Source organism: Nomascus leucogenys, chromosome 3 (genome assembly GCF_006542625.1).
Source record: "Nomascus leucogenys isolate Asia chromosome 3, Asia_NLE_v1, whole genome shotgun sequence".
Lineage (NCBI taxonomy): Eukaryota > Metazoa > Chordata > Mammalia > Primates > Hylobatidae > Nomascus > Nomascus leucogenys.
In genome coordinates this window covers 138,388,727-138,412,825 of record NC_044383.1, presented here as the reverse complement: position 1 = coordinate 138,412,825, position 24,099 = coordinate 138,388,727, and the positions used below count along the sequence as shown (strand labels likewise).

The 24,099-nt window shown below is 36.6% G+C and overlaps 1 protein-coding gene across 3 annotated transcripts in view; it reads left to right on the top strand.

Moving 5' to 3' along the window:
- Positions 1 to 24,099, top strand: part of SYNE1 (spectrin repeat containing nuclear envelope protein 1) — a 526,037-nt gene that overhangs the window by 199,251 nt on the left and 302,687 nt on the right. For all 3 annotated transcript variants that reach the window (XM_030809854.1, XM_030809853.1, XM_030809855.1), the window contains 10 exons: positions 1,857 to 2,017; positions 4,010 to 4,160; positions 7,271 to 7,498; positions 7,768 to 7,866; positions 9,567 to 9,754; positions 10,143 to 10,266; positions 12,426 to 12,592; positions 18,198 to 18,351; positions 20,601 to 21,229; positions 22,996 to 23,175. In XM_030809854.1, coding sequence (XP_030665714.1) covers positions 1,857 to 2,017; positions 4,010 to 4,160; positions 7,271 to 7,498; positions 7,768 to 7,866; positions 9,567 to 9,754; positions 10,143 to 10,266; positions 12,426 to 12,592; positions 18,198 to 18,351; positions 20,601 to 21,229; positions 22,996 to 23,175 — 2,081 coding nt within the window. The remainder of the gene's footprint in view (positions 1 to 1,856; positions 2,018 to 4,009; positions 4,161 to 7,270; positions 7,499 to 7,767; positions 7,867 to 9,566; positions 9,755 to 10,142; positions 10,267 to 12,425; positions 12,593 to 18,197; positions 18,352 to 20,600; positions 21,230 to 22,995; positions 23,176 to 24,099) is intronic.

Sequence of the window (24,099 nt, the reverse complement as noted above, 5' to 3'; positions counted from 1 at the left end):
GTGCAGTGGCACAATCTTGGCCAACACTGATATTTGTTGGCCAAACTTGTGATATTTCTATGAGAACATTAAGTCTTTTAAACATGAAGATATAATAGTATCATTTAGTAACTTTATTTTATATGGTATTATGTAATAATTCTAGGAGATGCTCTTACTGAAAAGCTGACTTTGGAAAAATACTTATATTTCTACATTATTCATTTAGGAGAAGGGAGTTGATCAAAATTTAAACCTCCTGTGAGATTCTCTTACATGAGAAGAAGTGAGATACCAAGTACATTTTCTTCACTTAGGTTATTACTGGGTTTACCTTTAATTCAGTATTCAATATATTTACTTGACAAAATTCAGGTAACGTCTAATATTTACCAGCCACATAAATACTAAATCAACTTTTCAATTAAAATAGTTCAGTACTATTGAAAATAAGTATATGGGCCTAATAAATCATTTTGTTCTCAAGTTTGTATGAGAGACATAAAAAACAATAATCAGTATCTCCCAGAGTGTTAGGCATTTTAAAAGTAAGATTGCTAATAGAATGCTAACAGTAACCTTCTAAGAAAAGCATTATCATCTGCATTTTACATGAAAGAGCCTGAAAATAATTCACCAAAGTCAAACAACTAGTGATCCTGAATTCTAGCCCAGGCTTGACTCGTTCAAAACTTAAATTTTCTTTCCATCATGTGATACATATGTATGTAATAAATAATATTTAACAGCACTAAGATTAGATTATAGCTGTTTTCAGAGAACTAGTTAACAAAATGGCTTGGTTACTTCTCTCTCTTTTTTTGAGACAAAGTCTTGCTCTGTTGCCTGGGCTGGAATGTAGTGGTGCCATTATGCCTGCTCATTGCAGCCTCCATCTCGTCTCACCTCAGCCTCCTGAGTAGCCAGGACTACAGGCATGCACCATCATGCCTGCCCCCCCCTTTTTTTCCCCCCTAGAGATGGAGGTCTTGCCATTTTGCCAAGGCTAGTCTCAAACTCCTGGCCTCAAGTGACCCTCCTGCCTCAGCCTCCCAAAATACTGGAGTTAAAGGTATGAGTCATCATGCCTGGCCAAAGATCATTGATAGTCTCTTTTGACTAAGTTATTACATTAAATAAATAAACCTTTCTATTCATTGGCCTAGAAATCTATTATCTCTATGATCAATCACTATTGATTTTGTGAACTGGCCTGTAATAAGTAAACATATTTGTGAATAAATTAATTATTATAATGGATCTAAGAATTCTAAACAATGAGGCAAAACCAGGAAACAAAGGAGAAACAATTTTTTGTGAGTATTATTGGATAACTATGAAGGTAAATAGCTGATTGTGTATATAAAATTAAAAAGTTAGCCAGGCATGGTGGCACCTGCCTGTGATCCCAGCATTTTGGGAGATCAAGACTGGAGGATCACTTGAGCCCAGGAGTTCATGATCAGCCTGGGCAACACAGTGAGACCTCATCTCTACAAAAATCAGAAAATTAGCCAGGTGCGGTAGTGCCTGCCTGTGGTCCCAGCTACTTGGGAGGCTGAGGTAGGAAAATCACATGAGCCCAGGAGTTGGAAGCTGCAGTGAGCCATGATTGCACCACTGCATTCCAGCGTGGGCAAAAGAGCAAGACCCTATCTCAAAAAAATGAAATAAAACAAAAAAGCGTTAGCAAAGTGTCTATTTTGGCCATATGGAAATAAGTCAGATGTATTGTTAAGAACAATATAAGATCCATACATGTATGAATCGATCTCTTCATCCACCCATCTATTCTGTATGCAATATGTGCACTTTATTTGAGGGCAGAGATAAATAATATAAAGTGCCTACCTAATGATCATAATATTTTTTTCCAGGAGTTTTCTAAACGGACAGAAAGTATTGCAGTCCAGGCTGAGAACCTTGTAAAGGAAGCTTCAGAGATACCGCTTGGGCCCCAAAATAAGCAGCTGCTTCAACAGCAGGCCAAGTCAATCAAAGAACAAGTCAAAAAATTAGAAGACACGCTTGAAGAAGAGTATGTGATTGACAAGTCCTAAACTTTCTTCTCTGAGATAAAGTTTCATACAATCTTTCCTGTACCTTGTATTCAAAACATTCTTTTAAAATCTCAAAGTGTCTGTGTATTTCAGCATGTTTTGAGGAAACAACTCACAGTTCAAAAGAAAGTATCGCTAATACAGAAACCACTATCTATAACAGAGCCCCCAAAATATAAAGGATGTGGGTTTTGCATCTTAAACTGATCATGTTCATGAGAAAGCCATATCTATTCTATTCTGTGGCCTTTGTACATTGTAGAGGGAATCTTGAAAAAGAACTAATATTTAAAATAATTTTTTACTATATTATTCTGCTGTCACCATTTAGAGCGAAAAGGAGATATTTTGTTAGTGTAGATTCCAGGCCTAAATATACATCACATAGACCATATATCTCCAACCTGAAGAAGCTCCTGGAGCTTGTTTACGGTGCCTCGGTATTCAAGTTATCCTGGCTAATATGCTGTTTCCAGAAGTTAACTTTAAAAATCTATTTTATTTTTAAACTTTTAATGTTTGTTTATCTGAAAAAAAAACTGCTTGGCCTGTTGATATCCTGTTATATACCCAATATATGCAAAAAAGTTTGGAGGGGAAAAACATATGAGGATACAGCCAATATTATTTAAAACAATATGGCTAAACATTTCTATTTTTAACGTAATTTAGTGGGAAATCAATGCTACATAATAGCATATTATTATTAAGAGACAGGCCATCATTTCTAAGGTGGATTTTAAAATGTAAAATGTGTTTTTAATACTATTAACAGCTCCAAATTAACATTTTACATTTGCCTAAACTTTAAAATTTGATACGTATTTTATTTAAAACAAATTATGACTTGAAATTTTGAGGACTTTATATTACATTAAATATTCTCTATCAAGTTATGGAAATAGTAAAGCTTAGAGTTTATTAGAAAGGAAGCTCATTCTATTACGAATAGCCATTTTAAACTTTATTTAATTTAAAAAGTTGTAATATAACACAGCTTGCATTACCTGTACTGCTGACAGCATTAGGCACATCCAGGGTATAAATTTGAGACTGCAATAGTATTTAATTTGACAATCAATGATGCCACTGTATTTTTCTTGATGTCTTCAAGTGCCTTTTGGTAAACAGGGACATTCTTTCACTTTTTTTTTTAACCCAAGGACTTACCAGTTCAATTATATACTGTTAGTTTCTTAGTCTTTTTCTAAACTGAAAGCCGTAGTCACCTGGTTATACATGCACAGCTAATACAAATTAGAAATCTATAGTTGAAATTCTGTTCACTAGATTTGTCACAAATAAAACCTAAGTTGTCTAAAAGTAGTTAGGGTGCTCATGTACAAGAATTTATAAACGTCTTTTGGAATCAGGACCATAAGACATTTATGAAAATGGCTGAAGTCACAAAGATTATACATCGCAGCATTAGCTCTAATAATAGAAACAGTTCTTGCCCGGCAGCATGGGATTGAGATCACGAGCTCTGTCTTGATTGATAAGATGCAGTTTATAAAGGTCTTTCCATAGAAAGCATCACTGCAGTGTCTCTCCTTTAAGTGTAAGAAGAACATGTCTTTGGAAATAGGGCTGTTGAAAGGCTGTGTACACTGAAATCTCTTCTGGCATAGTCTATAAAAATAAGTCCTGGCAACAACTGGTCACATGCAGAGTTTAATTAGATTATACCTGGATTCAAACCCCTTTGGACCCAGCAATATTTAGTTCAAAGTGCAGTTTCACTCAAAGTATAGATACTGCCTCATTAAATGTTCATTCTCAGAGAAGATAGGAAAACCTGATAAACTACTCACAACAAATGTGCAATTTTTTTTTTAGCGTGAATAGTTTCAACTTTGAAACGGTCACAAATGTCTTCATTATCTCTTCACCTGGTGATTTCAAGGAAAATGTGTTGTTGTTCTCTATTAAAATACTGAGTTTTATTTACTTAATTTGGTTAATTTTAGTATTAAAACCATGGAAATGGTGAAAACCAAGTGGGATCATTTTGGCAGTAATTTTGAGACTCTGTCCGTCTGGATAACTGAGAAAGAGAAAGAACTCAAGGCCTTGGAAACTTCGTCATCTGCCATGGACATGCAAATCAGCCAAATTAAGGTGACCTGCTCACACGTTATATTTATAATCCATGTCTAGCTTTTAAGAACTACTTTCTTACATTTCATCAAATGCTGTTCGGTCCCAGGACAAGACTTTCATTGCAATGTGACTATTAAAATTAAATTCACACAGATTACCAAGCTAAGAGGTCTGGATTAATACTGGGCAACACTTTATAGTTGGAATTATGTATTCACATTGTCTGACTTGTGCATTCAAAGTTAATATTGTGTGAAATATCATTAAAATATTTTTATGGTTACATTAATTCTTTTCCTTGATTTTGAATTAACCTCAATAGAATGCTCTGCCGGTTCATTATACAACATGAAATGTATTCATTCTGTACAACTCTAAAATCCCATTCCCAATGTCTAACTCAAGTATTAGTGGTACTTACCCACACCAATCACAAGGAGGAGTTTGAAAAGCATCTTTCTTAAGTGAAGTAGTTCTACTCCATGGTTATGATGTTTTCATTTATGACCTTGGAGCATGGAGAGAGGTCCTCTGATTCCTTAGCTCTCCCAGCTCTGAAATGACCAGGTGGGTAGACTATCATTGGCCATAGTCTATCCTTCATTCAGACAGTTCAAGAAGAAAAATGGGCTTAAGGGGGCTTGGAGTGTTTATTTCTCTTTCTTTTATACAATTTTATACCACACATTTTCAAAATTCAGCCACTTTTTCTACCTCAGCTTTTTTTTTTTTTTTTTTTGGAACGGGAAAACCCTCTGCTATTTCATTCAATTAAATATAGTAAAATAAATACCAAGGTGAGGGAACATTTCACACTGGCTCAGAACAAGTCATTACCATGTGGAGGGTGGGAGGGTGCAATGTTGCTCAGATAAGATTACCCGCTGTGCAGATCATCCTTGCTTCTCACACATCTTTTGCAATCAAGCATACATGGAGTGTCATATACACAGTCTGCTGTGTCTTCTTTGGTATACCAGGAAAAATAGATGTGAGGCCATGGAAGAATATTCATTAAATATTTTTAATTGTTAAAATTGTTTTTAAAAGTTGTCATTTAATCATTTTCACTAAATTCTAAGAAAAAAGAATAACACATTTAAATAGTTTTGTCTCAAAAATGTCCCCTTTTGAAAATTAACACACATTTTTCAACGTATTTATTCTTTCTATAATTCATTTACTATTATTTCCACCCTTATTCCAGAGCTTCTGGAATATATCAGCTATCTAATGTCATCTCATTGTTATTCTCCGGAAAAAAAGATTACATGTTTTCTTAAAATATATATTCAATTGTCTATTTTTATTTTATCAGACTAGAAATACATTTCAATACATCCAATAAGGCATTTTTAAAACTATCTAAACTATGTAAGTGAATATGAATACCATGAAAAAGATATTTGCCAGAAATAAGCAAAGTTACAGTGGAATACACTGTCCTATGGAAATTGGTCTATTAGGTTCATGTTTTATTTCCAAACAGAAGACTACATTATAGGAAATGTTTAAAATATAGTAACACTTGTAATAGTGTTTTCCCTTTAAAACGGTCTTAGGATTAAAAGTAATGAAGCATTTGCCTTGTTGGAAGATAAATACACTAAGCCCACTTTTGTTCATTATTACATGCCATTTCAAATGACTGATTTCTTATTCCTAACTTATAATTGATAAATGATAAGAACATATGCTGGGTTCATCTTCCATCTTCTTCTCTTGGATGGATTTATTTTTACCACAATCCAACAATATGGTTGAGTGATTCGTATATATGAATTTGTTGATGGCAAGTATTACTCTAATAACTAAGAGCTCTGTTCTTAACTAAGTTTGTTTCACCAATGTGTTACAAGCAACTAGAACAATTATTAGTGCTTTGTAGACAACCTATATTTTTTGAATTTATGATTAATTTTTCTAAAAAATATAATCTTAAAAGACCGCAAAACAAAGCCTGTATTAATGCTCAAATAACAAATATTGATGAGATATACCACTTCATTCATTCATATGAAAAATAAAAATAAGTGATGCATATCCAACATTTAATCTTATGTAAATTATTTCTGATTGTCTCAACTAGGCAGAAATTATTTCTGACTATGGTGTCTCATCTAGACAGAAGTCAAAACTTTATTTTTTTTCTAGGGTAATAGTATTTTCCATTTAAATAATCTGAAACAGAGACTTGGCTGAATGTTTCATGTATTTTGGTTGAATAATTTGGCCCTTTTTCTCAGAGAAATGATTTTCATCTTCTTATATACAAATAAGCTTCTATGTTTGTGAGAGACACTCCACAGACACACATAAACACACGTGCACATGCACACACTTCCTTAATAGTTATCAGTATTTTTCAGGTGTTGGCTAACAGGTAAAATGTCCTTTCTTCCCCCAATTGAAATAAATTGAAATGACAGTATGTGGGCTTTTCTCTGTCGAGTACATAGCAATGAGGTCCCTGGATCAGCAGCCTCAGCATCACCTGGAGATTTGTTAGAAATGAAAATTCTTGAGCCCCACCTTAGACTTAGTAAGTCTGAATCCCAGAGAATAGGGACCAGATGGTCCTAGTGCATTCTAGCTTTGGAAACCACTGGCATCAAGAATAGATGATAAGTTTGAAAAAGGAAAACTGCTTTTAGGTAGGTGTGCAGTTATTAAACCTTTTAGTAACATATAAAATACTCAACTGAATTTTAGAAAAATAAGTGAATGTCAATATTTAGCATTCTAATGAGTTACTGAAACACAATGCTTCCCCAGCTCAGTTAATTAAAACGCCTAATTCATAATGTAAACAGATAATTCTCTATACCTTCAGAGATATTGTAAGTGTCCCAGGGACATCTCCTTGCTTACTTCACTGCAAGCAAGAGTAGCTATTTCTCCATATGCTCTATCCAGCAAGCACCCCCCAACCCATCACTGTATTTTGCAGACATTTTCAGCATATCTCATCTCCCCAAACACCTGGTATTTGCTCACACCTGTGCTCTAACCATCCAAGTCTTCAAATATCAGTTAAGGAAATATTCCCTCTTTGCAAATAATTGTATCATTTCAAGAAGGCAAGCTTGCTCAGCCTACATTGTCATTTTTCTTGTTTTAACTATTAGGTCACAATTCAGGAAATAGAAAGTCAGCTCAGCAGCATTGTAGGATTAGAAGAAGAAGCCCAGTCTTTTGCTCAATTTGTTACCACTGGAGAATCTGCTCGAATTAAAGCCAAGTTGACACAAATAAGAAGATACTGGGAAGAGCTTCGAGAGCATGCACAGTGTCTGGAAGGAACAATCCTGGGACATTTATCTCAGCAGCAAAAGTTTGAAGAGAACCTTAGAAAGGTGAGAATTGGTCCACCTATACTTAAGTTTACATATTTCACATTGTATTTGTGGGTAAATGCAATAAATACTTTACATATAGTGGAATAAGAGAAAGATATAATTTGTCAAATAATGGGACATGTTGATTTTAGATGTTTAAAGAATGCATTTTATAATTACATTAAAAGTTATCCATAAAAGGTAGGTATGCCATTTTCTCAGTAACTTTTTTTTGTCTTGCTATGTATCTTTCCCACTGTTATTTTTATATTGCACCAATGTTTTAGATCCAGCAATCTGTGTCTGAATTTGAAGATAAACTTGCTGTTCCAATTAAAATATGTTCTTCAGCTACAGAAACATACAAAGTTCTTCAAGAACATATGGTAAGAGTATGCTTCAACATTCCTACTATTTACCAACTTAAAATTTGATAATTCCCACTTGAAAAGAAAATACAGTAAACTTTTTAAGAGAATTGAAATTGGAAATATGTTTATATTAGTTGAGTAATTGTATAGATCTAACGTATTCACTTTATATAATCCAAGACATGTAAGGATGTGAATAAATTTTCATTAAAGATGTATATTAAAGGAGTATTCATCTCAAATATATTTCTCTCTTTTAATTAGAATGAGTAACATTTTTAGAGCTTAGCTTTAATAAACCCTGTTACCTCTTGCCAGCATTATAAAAAAGTATATGTGCAAGGAAAAATATATGTGTATAGCTGCCTTCAGATTTTAACCCACTGTACTCAGATGTTTAAGGAATATATCCTCACTGATCTGCTTCCAATAATTGGCTTTTCTCATCATTGCGAATCTTCTGCAAGGCTACAAACAGATGGCTCTGGCAGAATTTAGGGGTAGGAACAAAGGGGGAGAATTATGCACAAAGAAATACTACCATATGTTAATTAATAAACAAAAATACAAATATGATTTCTATTGCACATTCATGTGTGCACGAACATTTATAAGATGTGTGTAATAGAAAACAAGCCACTGACAAAGGCACATCTGGAAGGGGGAGTGAGATTTCTATTGTTTAAATATTGATAATGAGAATACACTTTTGTGTTACTCATTCGTAATTTTTTAATACAAAAAATGAGGAAAAGTAGGAGAATTCAGTGTGATGAAATTATTTTTATAGACAACTGAGTTAATAATGGAGGACCAAAGAGGCTAATATTCTACTTTTCCGATATTTAGATTTCCTAAAGCAAGTTGTTTTTCTGTGTCTTGATTTTCTAATCTGTAAAATGAAGGTAATGAAAGAACATACCTCTTAGGGTTCTCAGGAAGATGGAAAGAGTCAATACATGGGAAGCAGGTAATGCAAGGCCTGCCATACTCTGAGGCACTGTGTTGTTATTATTATTATTATTACTATTGAGATAGACAGCAGCTTCTTCAGCCATAACTTTTTATATGTGTTTTTTGTTGCGATTATAGCATGTTACATGTGGTTTTTGTAAGTTAAGAATAAGGTTTTTAAATACATATTTAGCATAAAATGACTAATAATCTTCACAAGTTACCTAAATTGTTAAGGGAAAGTTGAAAGTTTTCAGATAAATAGCAGCGCATTCTTATTTGGAGAAGTGTCTCTATTTTCATTTTTTACTTCTGTATTTATGAAGTCACTTTCTTCTCATTTTCAATGTCTTGCTGCAAATCATGGGCACAGACCTTTTAAAATAGATATAACTCTTATTTTTTGGGGGGGTAGACCTGGGATAATTTAATACATTCATATAATTTGTAAAAGTAAAATCAGTGGAATTGGGACCTTCATCACCTAAAATATTTGTGTTTTATTTATGCAAGAAACATTCAAACTGTTTTCTAGCTATTTTGAAATATAGGATAGATTATTGTAAACTATAGTCCCCCTACTAATCTATTGAACACTAAGTCTCATTTCTTCTATCAAACTGTATATTTGTACCCATTCTTAGTACTATTCCTGTTTATTATGACTGAGGGAAAATATTTTGCGATGATGGGTGTCAACGAAAACCGCAGGCCTCGTTGGCTCCTGTGCTTTCATTGCATTCTTCTCGCACTCTCCTTAGGATCTCTGCCAGGCCCTGGAGTCATTGAGCAGCGCGATCACTGCCTTCTCAGCCAGTGCCAGGAAGGTTGTGAATAGAGACTCCTGTGTTCAGGAGGCTGCGGCTCTACAGCAGCAATACGGGGACATCCTAAGGAGGGCAAAGGAGAGACAGACTGCGCTGGAGAATCTGCTGGCCCACTGGCAGAGGTGAGCAGCACTTTTCCTTGAGTTGCTGCACTATTAAATAGGAAATTCTGGATTAGCAGTTCTTTAAGTGATGGGGAATAATTATCCCAGATGCAAAAGACGTGAACTTGTGGGTCTACCGTAGGAAACTCTTGATCTTTTTTATAAGGCAAAGATTCCCAAGAGTGGGGAGGATGTATATGGATCTTTACATGTTATCCAATATAAACGTGAGTGCAGGGACACAAATGAAAATAAAAGGAGTGATTTTTGCGCTGGCACATCTAAGACTGAGATAACTGAGACTGTATTTATTATGGTTTGTGTTGGACCCTCCAACTTCAGAAAGGTTTAATCTGCTAGCATGATAATTTTCAATAAATTTGTTTCTGCTCTCTACTTCCTTTAGGCTAGAGAAAGAACTATCATCCTTTTTGACCTGGTTAGAGCGGGGTGAAGCTATAGCCAGTTCCCCAGAAATGGACATTTCTGCAGACAGAGTCAAAGTGGAAGGTGAACTTCAGTTAATACAGGCAAGTTCAAGAAAGCGTGAGGAAGGAAAAAATAAAATGCTTTTTGTTACAGTTACATTATTTAAAATAATAAAATAATGAAATAAATAAGCTTGTATCTCCCTTCTTGCTTTGGTTTTGTGATTCCTGAAGCATCATTTGACATCAGGGTGTTCCGAAAAGAAGAAAGCAACCATGACCTGAAAGGGAGAGAAACTAACAATGAGAACTTTGTGATGATCAATTTCCATGATGTGTTAGAAAATCCTGTAATGTAATGCCTGGCATCTGAATAACATGATTTGGCAAAGGAGTTGAGGAAAGGATGGGTAGGAATATAGATGCAAGAGGTTGGCTATCAGTTCATAATTTCTGAGGCTGGAAATAGGTATAATCTCTCTACTTTTGTAATTATATGAACTTTGGGCAATAAAGGGTGTTCTTTTAAAGAAATAAGTAATAGAATGTAGAAGGAAGTCACAGTAATGATTATTCTCATGGAAGACAGAAAAAAATGAATGAGCACAAACGTAGGTAATAGGTAGAAAGACAAAGTTTATTTCATACTTGAAGAAGCCAATTTTTTAAACTTAAAGAAAGAAAATCTTTGAGTATAATTGAAGCTAAAGGCAATGTTACTGATTTCTAGAGATTAATAACTTGCCTTAAATGATGCTGTCTATGCTGGAAAATTCAACAGTCAAAATTGCTTCTCAAAAGAGAGTTATCGTATTACAGATTTATACTCCAACTTTCTCCCATCAACTTTTATAAGATTTTTAAGAGGAAGCTACGTTCTTTTGCCTTTTGTAATCGCTTCTCTGAAAACTCTGTCACCAGTGTCTGTAGCATCGGAATCTGTGGCCCCACCTTCCAATGTTCTCCTTCCTTGACTTGGGGGGTACTCCATTCTTCTGGTTCTCCTGCCTTTCTGGTTTATTAAACACTGGTGTCTGCACTCATCTTCCACAAAGTCCCTTCTCAGAAACCTGTAGTGTCAGTTTCCTGCCCTAAGCATAAAGGGCAATCCTGATCTACAATCTGGTTCTTGTCTTCTTGCAAATACACGTGGGGTGTTCCCAGAGGAGAGGGACGTCACAGCTCTTTTCCTTATAAATGAGGACACTGACATAAGGCTACATGGGCATGTAAAACTGTTGCTGCCCATCTCCACGTGGAAACTAAGTGCCATGTGACTGAGAGGACTGCAGACTCTGTTACTCCTGCATCCTGACATTGCATCAGTAAGGCGGTCTTACCTTGTGGGCTGGACCTGACTTGTGCATTCCCACCTCCTGGCTCTGCACCCTGCATTGTTTCTTTCCTTTGTATCCAGCATAAGTCGCAGTTCTGCTTTATGATCTCACCTGTCATCCACAGGCTGTGTGCTCCTTCCTCTAATCCCTTTAGCAATCTTGCTTGTATCACATATGTGGCCTCACTAGGAAGGGAAGGAGAGCATTTTGACAAGCATCTACTTACTATCTGCTGTGCCATACCTATCATTTCACTTAACATATTTTTTTATTATTATTACCTATCTATTGGAGTGTTTATATTTTATCTCTTGTTAGGTAGGAGTCACAACTTTTATGCACCTCACAGCACTTAAGAGATTCGTTGCCTGATTACATTTTTAAAATGAAGGAGTTCTGTTGCTTAAAAGTAAAATAAAGAGCCCTTAAGCTCTCCAGTTTAGCCTAATCTAGTCTCTAAACAGAGAGGGAGAACATGTCTCAAGCTAGAATTGCATCTCTCTTGTTGTTAGCTGTGCATTGAGTCTCTCCGGCAGTAGTTTTTCTTTGATTCTCTTTGCCTACTCAGTCTCTTCATCGTGAAAGAAATTCTACAGCTTCTAGATTTGCCTAACTTATAACTCAGACTCCAGAAAACTTATTCAGGTTTTAGTTGCATTTTATTACTTGATTTAGAAATGGATCCACTTAACCTTTAATGGAATGGAACCAAATTCCACTAAAGGTTAAGTGGATGAACCAAATTCCATTAAAAGGTTAAGTGGATCCATTTCTAAATCAAGTAATAAAAACTCTCTTCAGTCTGGCCTCAATGACTTGCATTTTGCAAGAATGCAAATCCTTTGGACAACAGCCGCCTGTGTCGCATGGTCCTTACTTTTCAGTCCTGTTAGGATGAGATCCGTAATGTCTTGTATTTTTCAGGCACTGCAAAATGAAGTTGTATCCCAGGCCTCATTCTATAGCAAACTTTTGCAATTGAAGGAATCATTGTTCTCAGTAGCCTCCAAAGATGATGTGAAAATGATGAAACTACATTTGGAGAAGTTGGATGAGAGATGGAGAGATTTACCACAGATCATTAACAAAAGGTTGGTTCTAAAAGATAAATCTTCTAATATTGTTCATTTGTTTTTAAATGATAAGCATATAAATTAAGAAAGCATAGTTTTGTTTACTTTTATTTAACTCAACTACTCACCTGATAACTACAGAAGGGAAGAAAACTTTTATTTTGAAAATCAAGGTCCACAAAACTGAGCATTTCTGATGAATCCCAATTCACAATTTAGTCTTAAAATAAGGGCAAGTTTTTAAACCAGTTGAAATAGATTAAAGAGAGTAGGATTGCTAATGTTTGTATTATTTATTGCTTAAGCTGTTTTTATATAGGAAAAAAATGGTACCTAAAATTTTATCTCACATGACATTTCTCAGCCAGAGGCATTTTATACACATAGGCTAGTCCATTTCATTTTAATATAGATCTTTTGGAGAGAGCAAGGAAAATTATTGATAAATGGAGGCAAAAATGGATTAAATCTTAATTAACTAGGTGATTAACAATTGGCATCTGTACCTTTCCAATATACTAGAAAACAAACTTTATCTTTAAATTGATATTGATCACCCATGTGATCTTAGGCATTTAACCTTTCTGACCATTTAAAAAATTCATTCATTCAGCAAATATTTATTGAGTTTCCACAATAAGTAGCATACTTTTCTATGTGCTGGAAATAGCAGCAATAAAGAGTTTCATCTTTTGCTTTCATGGAGCTTATGTTTATTCTATTATTTATTTATTCCTGTATTCAATCAATCAACAAATATGTATCAGGTGCCTGCTGAGTACAAGGTACCATATCAGACACCAAAAGCCATACAAATAAACAAAACCTAACCCCAAATAATTTATAGATTAGTGTGGGAATAATGAGGGGTGAAAGCAAAGTATTATAGGATCAAAAAAAGGGACATTTGAATGGGTTCAGAAATTTACGGAAAGATTTGATGCCATCTCTTGAAAGGTGAGCAATTTTCTTTCAAACAAAGCAGTATCTGCCCTCTGCCTATCCCTTAGAGGGAAAGTAAAGGACTTTTAAAGTGATACCAATGTGTGAAGGCATTGAAAATATAATGTATGCATATAAGGATAATGTGTAGAAGATTTTGTAAATATTAAAATGTGAAAGCTGATTTAAAAGTTGAACTTTGGATACAAACCATTTTAATAAATACTAGTTTTGATTAAGGTATTATTTTTAGTACGTTTGGATTCTGATCTCCAATCGCCTATTATTTATTAACTAATTCATTTATTACACGTGCATCCGAGGATACAGCAATAAGCAAGGCAGGTCCATGGTGTGGAGAGAGGGGAGGAAGGAGCGGGGCGGAAAATAAATATGTAACTAAAAAAGTGAACGAACAAGACGATTTCAGGCAGTGTTCAGTATTATGAAGACAACAAAACAGGGTAGCATGGCAGGGACTTCAGGATGGTATATCTTTAGAATGGGGGTCAAGCAAGGCATCTCTGGGGAGATGACATCTGATTAAGATCTGTGGGCTGTGCAGGAAGCAGACCCACACAGGCAAAGGGAGCAAAAATGGCAAAAGCTCTAAGGCAGTAATGAGTTGGTTTTATTGACCACAGAGAGGTCAGTGGGAATGTGGGGCAGAGCTGTGTCAGATGAGGCCAGAGACGTAGATGATGTGAGGTTTCTTGTAGACCACAGTAAGGAGTTTGGGGTTTTGCCTTCTTAAGTGCAATGGGAAACCACCTAGTGTTTAAGCAGGACAGGGAATGCCCTGTTCACATGAAATCATGTCTACTTATTATCTAGACAGTATATTGTAAGGAGGCAAAGATGGGAGGGAGGAAGCCAGTTAGGAGGCTGTTAAAGGTCAGGCAAGAAGTGAAGAGGTTTAAACCAGGATGAGGGCAGTGGAAATGGAGAGAAGAACACACAATCAATGTATAGTGTGTGTGGGGTGGGAGAGGGGGGAGTGGGGGCAGTGGGGGGATTGTAGGGCTAAGGCCCTTGGCCCCCTAGAGGGTAGAAAATCACTGACATGAGGCAGATTAATAGAAAAGGAATATAAATTTATTTAATGTATATACACAGGAGCCTTCAGAGTGGAGACCCCACCTCCACTGACATACAGAATATATACCATATTGAGGTTACAGAAAGATTATGAGCTCAGAAAATGGCCCAAAACAGGTTTTCATGGTAAGACAGGTTATTGGAGGGAGAAAGGCAGAGGCTTGGCTAGCAAAGCTGATCTTGTAATGTAGATGAAACCTCAGAGGTATAGCCCTCAAAGAGAATATATGGTAAAGGTCTTTTTCAGATCTTTATGGTGTTTGACTCTCAGTTCATCTTTCCTAGACCTGGACAAAGGCAGGGCTAGCTGCATTAGTGCAGATTCTCTACAGATCTACAGAAGCAAGTTTACCCCCTAAAAGGCAGCTTTGCAGGGCCATTTCTGAATTTGTCAAAGAAATATATTTTGGAGTAAAATATTTTGATTTCCTTCAGTTCCCATTTTGAAACTTAAAAAACGTTTCACATATTAAAAGCTAAATGGAAAATTTTGAAGAGATTTGTGTTAAAGTTTGTTTGATAGAGATTGGGTGTGATGGCTCATGCCCATAGTCCTAGAGTTTTGGGAGGCCAAGGTGAGGGGAATGCTCGAGGCTGGGAGTTCAAGACCAGCCTGGGCAACATAGCAAGACCCTCATCTTTACAAGAAATTTTTTTCAAAAAAGTATCCAGGCATGGTGGCATGTACCTGTAGTCTCAGCTGCTCAGAAAGCTGAGGCAGGAGGATTGCTTGAGCCCAGGAGTTTGAAGTTACAAGGAGCTGTGATCACAGCACTGCACTGAAGCCTGGGTAACAGAGTGATACTTTGCCTGAATAAAATAAAAAGAAAAGGTTATTTGATAGAGATAGACAAAGGAGTGGAAAAGCAAATTAAGATAAACAGAAAAAAGGCAAATTGAAATATATTGTTCCATGTCTTCTTTAGTCAGTCTCTTAGTCCTGAGAATAGAACAGTTCAGTTAAATAGCTGTTCCAGAAGGTGGCATTGCAAAGGGGCTGGGCCTCTATATATGATGCAGGCAAACAGATCTTTAATAAGAGGCATTTCTAAGGAAAGAGAAGAAAAACAAAGTTTAATATCTAGAGTAGTCTATAGACTTGTTTTTCTAGAGTTTGTGAAGCATCTTCAGATTGCAGTAGCAATCTGAACAGATTTTTCTGGATTGTAGTTCAGTTCAGATGAATGGTCAAGTGAATTTTCTGAGAAGTCCACACATCAGCAGGCACATAGGTTGTTTACTTACAAGTTTCTGTTATTTCTCCCAAAGTTTAGTTGCCTAGCTTCAGTTTGTGGGGCATTAAGAAAAGCAGTTTTGGCTGAGCATCGTGGTTCACACCTGTAAATCCCAGCACTTTGGGAGGCCGAGGTGGGTGGATCACCTGAGGTCAGGAGTTTGAGACCAGCCTGGCCAATGTGGTGAAACCCCATCTCTACTAATAATACAAAAATTAGCCAGGTGTGGTGGCAGGTGCCTGTAATCCCAGCTACACGGGAGGCTGAGGCAGGAGAATCGCTTGAACCTGGGAGGCAGAGATTGCAGTGTGCCAAGATCACACCATTGCACTCCAGCCTGGGCAACAAAAGCAAAACTCAATCTCCAAAAATAAATACATAAATATATAAATAAAATAAGGAAAATGGAAGGAAGATTCAGAAAACCTTAGTCTGGAAACTTGTAGCCATGAAAGAATTCAGGATTCAGTCCAAATTGTGGGAACTTAATAAAAACTCAAAAACAATGGGCAAAGTTAGAATCTAGTAACATGCATACTACAGTTTTTTTTTTTAACATAATTTTTCTCTCTCTAGCCCCCAATTTCTACCAAAGACAAATCATAGTAGGACCAACTTATTTGCAAGATAAATTTTAGTCTTATTATACTTGGCCTAATTATCCATATAAAGTGCAGCAAGATTAGTGATTGGCCATACAGGCTTTTTAAAAATTGGCTTTGCTGGTACGTTTTTCATAAGAAATCTCAGATTAGACTTTCAAAAGTCTCTCAACGTTAACCAAACCAAAGGTTTATCTGTGCCTGCAGATAATCCATATGAATTGGGTGAATTCCTTTCTTCTCAAGGTCCCAATATAATTTGAGATTCCTGGCCCTGTCAGAAAGTGACATTCTTTACTTACCACAGGTCAGGAATTTTATAAAGGCATCACATAGAAAAATAAAAGGCCAATCTTCCCAAGGGGCTTTTCGTTGGTTCTGTAAAGTTTTTCTGAATTCCTCAAAGCCGTCTGATCATATCTGAAAATATGCCATTCCAGTCAAAGCCTTGGTAAAATAACCAATGTTTCCAATTTTGTCCTGTGACAAAACATATTGAACTTATACAAATAACTATATTACCATACATTAAGAATACTCACAAATAGTTTCCAATTTCTGGAAAAATCAAGTAGAGAGAAAAAATATGCTACAAATTTTGCTTACAGAAGTGTAGTTTGCCCAATTTGTTGTAAGCTATAGACAATTCAAAGAAAAAAAGTTATCTTGACTTTGGAAGGGAAAACATAAAAAGAATCAGCAATGTTTCAAACAAAACACCACCAAAAAAAAGTATTTCAGGCATCTATTAGTTCAATCCCATGTAATTAAATCTTGTTCTGCTTAATGTTGGGTTAGCAAATCTCATGAATGTATCAGCTTTTTAATTAGAGTCCTGGAAGTTTTTTCTTTTGAGACAGAGTCTCACTCTGTCACCCAGGCTGGAGTGCAGTAGTGTGATCTCAGCTCACTGGAACCTCTACCTCCTGGGTTTAAGCAATTCTCATGCCTCAGCCTCCTAAGTAGCTGGGATTACAGGTGTGCACCAGCACACCTGGCTAATTTTTATATTTTTGGTAGAAATGGAGTTTTGCTGTGTTGGCCAGGCTGGTCTCAAACTCCTGACTTGAAGTGATCCACCTGCCTTGGCTTCCCAAATTGTTGGGATTACAGGCATGAGCCACTGCACCCAGCCATGGAAGTTTCTTCTTAGTCCAATAGTATAGTCTCCAAAGTTATCAGAAATCTGTATTTTAGAATACTTGTAAGAGTCCTTTCCATGAATTTCCTTAAAGAAAAAGCAAATTTTGGACTGCAGCTGACTATAAACCACTTTTTAAGAGGAATAAAAGTAAAATAATTGTCTATGGATGACAAAAGTCTTAGTCTAGCCATGGTTAAAGACACAATTGATTAAAAAATTTGGTTACTTCTGTGGCACACAACAATTGAACATAATGATAATTATTACTGATAACATATACTAAGGCATCAGAATTACAGGAATTTCATTTTGGAACATATGTTATGCTAAGACGGTATCCATAGATTAGATGTGCTCGTAAAGAAAGGACAAGATGAAGAGTGCCTCATAGGACCATCAGGGTGAATGGTGGCAATGTTCACTGAGACAGGGAAGATTGTGAGTAAAGCAGGGTTTGGGAAGTAAAAAATATCAAGAGGTATAAAGTGTTCATGTGTGACAACATTGCTTTTGTCCTTGGGTAAGCTTAATTCCCAAAATATATCATTAATCCTTTCTGTTTATTTATGGGACATTTTAACTTTAATACTTTGTCTGCATAGGATTAATTTTCTTCAGTCTGTGGTTGCTGAACACCAGCAATTTGATGAGCTGCTGCTTTCCTTTTCTGTCTGGATTAAGCTATTTCTCAGTGAATTACAAACTACTTCTGAGATTAGCATAATGGACCATCAAGTAGCTCTTACTCGGCATAAGGTAAAGTGTTTTGTTCTTTTTTTAAGATTGAAGAAGAATTTTTTCATAAAAAAGTTCTTGAATTAAAAAGAGATGCAACATTTTAAAAAAGCTTAAATGGTGGGAATTTAACTTTTTATTTATATGAAAATGTTTTAATAATTGAGCATATGAGTTAAGGCAATGAATTATGCAGACAAATTAAGCAGATAAAGCCACTTCAGATAAAATTGGCAACCATCTTAAGAAACTTTCTCTTCATAGTGGAGCAAATGATTTCTAGGATAAAGTGGTAAGAATGTCCGTTTTTAAGCTTCTCCGTTTGTTTTATTTCAATACTGAAAACTAATACTGAATTCAAATACTTTAAGGATATAGTTTTTCTGAATTACTATTCAGCTTTAAAGTGATTTAAAGCTTATTTCCCTTATTTATAAATTATGCATATGGAGGGGTGAAAAGATTTTTCCTCTGCTGTCTGAACGTTCAATTAATTTGAGTCTATGAAACAAACTGACAATAGACCAATTAACAGGAGACATGGCAAACACATTTATTATGTGCATATTGTATGGGAGTCCCACAAAATATAAGACTCTAAGAATAACCAGATGACTAAAGTTTTTATGTTATACAGAAAGAAATAGGGGCTGGGGCTTCAGGAGGGTAGTAGGGACAAGCTATGGGAGGGTGAGGGGATGAAATGCACTGTTAACAAAGGCTGTCTTACTATGCAGAAAAAGTTTCTCAGGTAGCACACCTCAGAATTACAGACGGCAGCCTGCGCTAAAAGCCTCTCCAAGTGAGATGTCAGACCTTAAGGGACTTTCCTGTGAGTTATTCCTCCCTGGTTGATGATTACATTTCTTCTGGAGGAACTTTCCTTAGTCAGATAAGAGAGCATCAGGAAAAGCTCTTCTCTGAATTTGCTGCTCCTCAGGTTCTCTCAGTTTAAAGTCCAAAGTGACATATTTTAGGGTATCACTTTCTGAGTCCCCAACACATTATATCTATCCTGGCACCAGAAAACATTCAAAAATTCCGATATTGATCATAAAGCATTGAAATAATGGAGATAAGCTACATAGTACGCATATAGCAACATGTAACAATAGAACATTTCATATTTATGGAGTGTTCACTCCTTGCTGGGTTCACTAATTGGTTTTGTGGCAGGGAAAAGCAACTTTCTCCTACCTTCAGGACAAGAGATAGTTTTACATCTTGGGGGAAGGTGCCCAGTGAATTTAGGCTCTACCATCCAAAGAGACTGAGAGAGAGCAGCTATCTTCACTGGTGATTACATTTCAAAGGGATGGCTCCCAGGTCCTTCAGAAAAATAGTATAATACTATGGAGGTAGAAAAAACTGGCCAGAGCCTTAAGAAGAGTTACATCTCAAAGGGGCAGAAAATGAATTTACAATTACAAGTTTTCTAAAGTAAATGCTCTAAGAAAAAAAAAAAGGTCAGGATCTGCAGTCAAGAGGAAGCTATCTAAAGTTTAGTAGTCAAACAGGGGAATCTTAAAGTCATTGTTGTCAAGATTAAGATAGGTGATAATTTCTATGTAATGGAAACCACTGAGAATGTTGCTAATTTTCTGCTAGATTTTAAACATGATTTATTGTGAGCTAGTCAAATTTCCTATGCAGAAGTCTTGCATAAAATACAACTCTGATTTGGAACTAATTTAATGGAAAAAGATTTCTTCATGGATTTTGTGGATAGAAATTGTTAGTTAAAAAATTAAACATTTAGATTTTTAAAGATGTATATGTATACACATATACATCTTTTAAATTTTTAAATTTAAAATTTTTTCACATACATGCATCTTTTAAAATTTAAAATTTTAACCTCCCGGGTTCATGCCATTCTCCTGCCTCAGCCTCTCGAGTAGCTGGGACTACAGGCGGCCACCACCACGCCTGGATAATTTTTTGTACTTTTAGTAGAGACGGGATTTCACCGTGTTAGCCAGGATGGTTTTGATCTCCTGACATTGTGATCCGCCCGCCTCAGCCTCCCAAAGTGCTGGGATTACAGGCATGAGCCACCGCGCCCGGCCCAGGGCTGTGTCTTATGTGAAAAATGTGAATGAGCAAAACAGAAAATTTTGTGAATTTTCTAAGATTCACTGTAGATGACCTTTAAGTGCTATACTATCCGTGGCACTTAAAATAGATCTTCACATCACAAATCCTGTAGAATACCTCTGTCATAGACTGTAGCGTATCTCAGGAATCAATAACTCTCTCTTCCCTTCCAGGACCACGCAGCAGAAGTAGAGAGCAAAAAGGGTGAATTGCAGAGTCTGCAGGGTCACTTAGCAAAGTTGGGTTCTCTGGGCCGTGCTGAGGACCTCCACCTCCTGCAGGGAAAGGCTGAGGACTGCTTCCAGCTGTTTGAGGAGGCCAGCCAAGTTGTGGAGAGGCGGCAGCTTGCCCTGTCCCATTTGGCAGAATTCCTCCAGAGCCATGCCTCTCTGTCCGGCATTCTCCACCAGCTGAGGCAAACAGTGGAAGCAACCAACAGTATGAATAAGAATGAGTCTGATTTGATAGAAAAGGACCTCAATGATGCTCTTCAAAATGCTAAAGCATTAGAATCTGCTGCCGTCAGTCTGGATGGCATTCTTTCCAAAGCCCAATACCATCTGAAAATCGGGAGCTCTGAGCAAAGGACTTCCTGCAGAGCCACGGCTGATCAGCTCTGTGGAGAGGTAGAGAGGATCCAGAACCTTCTGGGAACCAAGCAGAGTGAGGCAGATGCCCTGGCAGTGCTGAAAAAAGCATTCCAAGACCAAAAAGAGGAGCTTCTGAAAAGCATTGAGGACATTGAAGAAAGGACTGACAAAGAGCGATTGAAAGAACCTACCCGCCAAGCTCTTCAGCAGAGGTAAATAGGAAACTATCACAGCCACTTGTCTCTTTTCTTTTGTATTTGTTCTGGAATTAACTTTTATGCAAAACTTTATTAGTACTGTCCAAGGAAAATAAAAACTCAGGACCCCAATTCACTCTGCCAAAAGAAAGAAATTAAGCTGAGAGCTGAGTCATGCAAGAAGCTGCCTTTCCTTTTGTTCCTAAACAGATAGATACAGAGAAAAGGTTAAATATCTCCATGCTGCTCTATGTTCACCTTATCTTAGGTAAAGTGCTGATTTACTGAGCGCGAGATGAATTCGTAATTGACTATTCCCTGCCTGCTTCTTTTCTATTGCAACGTATGGATTAACCTTATCCTCTCTCTTTCCCCTCCAGCCCATTTTTCCCCTTTTAAGTGTTGAAGCCCTCAAAATCATCTTTGGAGAAACGTATAAACCACAGACTGTTTCTGTGATTTCATATTTATTTCTTCTGGGCATGTCCTTAACCTTGGCAAAATCAACTTCTAAATCTATTGAGACCTGGCTCAGATACTTTTTGGTTTACAGTACCATATTTAGCAATTTCTTCTTTTTTTTTTTTACCACTTTGAAGATAAGATTAATGACTAATTTGACACTTGAGGAGTACTAAAATTTCTTTGGATTTCCCTAAAGTCTGTTTATGAGCAAAGAATATGTAGATCTTATTATCTATTTTTAAACAATTTTTTACTGATGGGAGAAGGGACTCATCTTCTATAACAAGAATGAAGGCAGAAGAGAAAGGGAGTGATCCTAGTAGTTTTGGTGGTAAAAAGTATGAGGGAATTCCTCCCTGGTGGCTGAGAGCCTCTTGGTAGAGACTGGTGCAAGCTCATTAGTTCAGAGGAGAGGGCAGATGTTGGAAGAGAGAAAATGGTGTGAAACAGTTCTCTTGTAGAGGGGAGCTTAGGAAGGTGATGAACTGTGATTTGAGCTCTGTGTTCATTTAAAGTGAAACCAATCAGCTTGGCAGAGTCATTCTCTACAACTACTTTTAACTGTTTGCTTAGAGGTATGGAGAGGCAGAGGAGTGCGTTTAAGTAAGCAAAGCTGAGCTTTTGTCAGGTGAGTTCATTTGAGAAGCAAACAGGTCAAAGATAAGTTCCCTTAGTAAATCTGAAAAGTAACTGTCTTCTTAAAACTGTAGCCTTCTTTTCAATCTTTTTTTCTTCTTAATAGAACCTTCTGACTCCTGTTTTCAGGGCCACTTTCTCTTCCATTCTTTTTCAGTGGGCAAAGAAACAGCTGAAATGCATTCATGCCAAGGTATCATAATTGGTAAAGATTATGTTGTTCCTGACAAGACCATTGCTGGTTGTTTCCTTTTAACCAGAATCAAACATTAAGTCGAAGATTTAGTCAGATGATAGTGGAATCAATATTAGGACTGGGCTCCTGAGGTTATACCCTTTATAGGCAATAAATTATCTGATTAGTTTAACAATAAATTTACAAAAGGGAATGATACTTGGGAAGAAAAAATAGCCTCCAGAATAAAGAGAGAACAAGGTGCCCAGTGTCGCTCACCCTGGATGCCAGCAGTATCATTGGTGCTGCAGGGTGGCATGGCCTTCTTAGACCGAGCAGACAGGAGATCCTAAAATTGCTGGAGTAGAAAGCCCAGGGTGAGCTCAAGAGCCGCATCAGTACCCACAACACTGCGCTCACCAAAGTCACACATCGGGTGCAGAAAATATTCTATTGAATTAATGGACTTAGTAAATTAATATGAAAATAACATTTTAATTCACAGGTTAAGAGTGTTTAATCAGCTAGAAGATGAATTGAATTCTCATGAGCATGAACTATGTTGGTTGAAAGACAAAGCCAAACAAATTGCCCAGAAAGATGTAGCTTTTGCACCTGAAGTTGACAGGGAGATAAACCGCTTAGAGGTCACCTGGGATGATACCAAAAGACTAATTCATGAAAAGTAAGTCAAAACCCACCCAGTTCTTGTTTTAACTTCCCACTTACTTTGTGACATTGGGACATTGCCTGTTTAGCATTGATGTGATCAGTAGTTAAATATCTTTTACTATTTTAGGTATTCTGTGTCACTTTCATAACATTGAAAATTTACTTATTTCTACAGAACTTTATTGAGAATGTTGCTTTGAGATAACAATTATAGGCCAGGCATGGTGGCTCACGCCTGTAATCCCAGCACTTTGCGAGGCCAAGGCGGGCGAATCACCTGAGGTCACAAGTTCAAGACCATCCTGGCCAACATAGTGAAATCCCATCTCTACTAAAAATACAAAAATTTGCTGGGTGTGGTGGAGGGTGCCTGTAATGCCAGCTACTCAGGAGGCCAAGGCAGGAGAATCACTTGAACCCCGGAGGTGTAGGTTGCAGTGAGCCGAAATCACACCACAGAATTCCAGGCTGGAAGACAGAGTGAGACTCCTTCTCAAAAAAAAAAAAAAAAAAAAAAAAAACCGAAAAGAAAATTACATGTGAAATTCAATGCGTAAAGCAGGAGTTGTCACCAGTTATGCAGTGCTACCATGACAGCCTTAACTTTTAATTTTCTATTTTTTTTGTTTTGTTGTACTTGTTTGTAATTGAGGTATAATTTAAACACACTAAAATTTACTTTTTTTCATATGCAATGCTATCACTTTTGACAAACTTATACAGTTGTGTAACTGTTAAATTTCACAATGAAAGTTCTACCACCTAAAAAATGGCCTTATCTCTTCGCCTTGCCCTTAGCCCCCGGCAACCAGCGATCAGTTTTCCACATCTATAGTTTTGTCTTTTCTTAGAATCATTTATAAACAAAATCACATAGAATGTGACCTGGCTTCTTTTATTTAGCACAACATATGTCATTGTGTGTGTCAATAGTTCA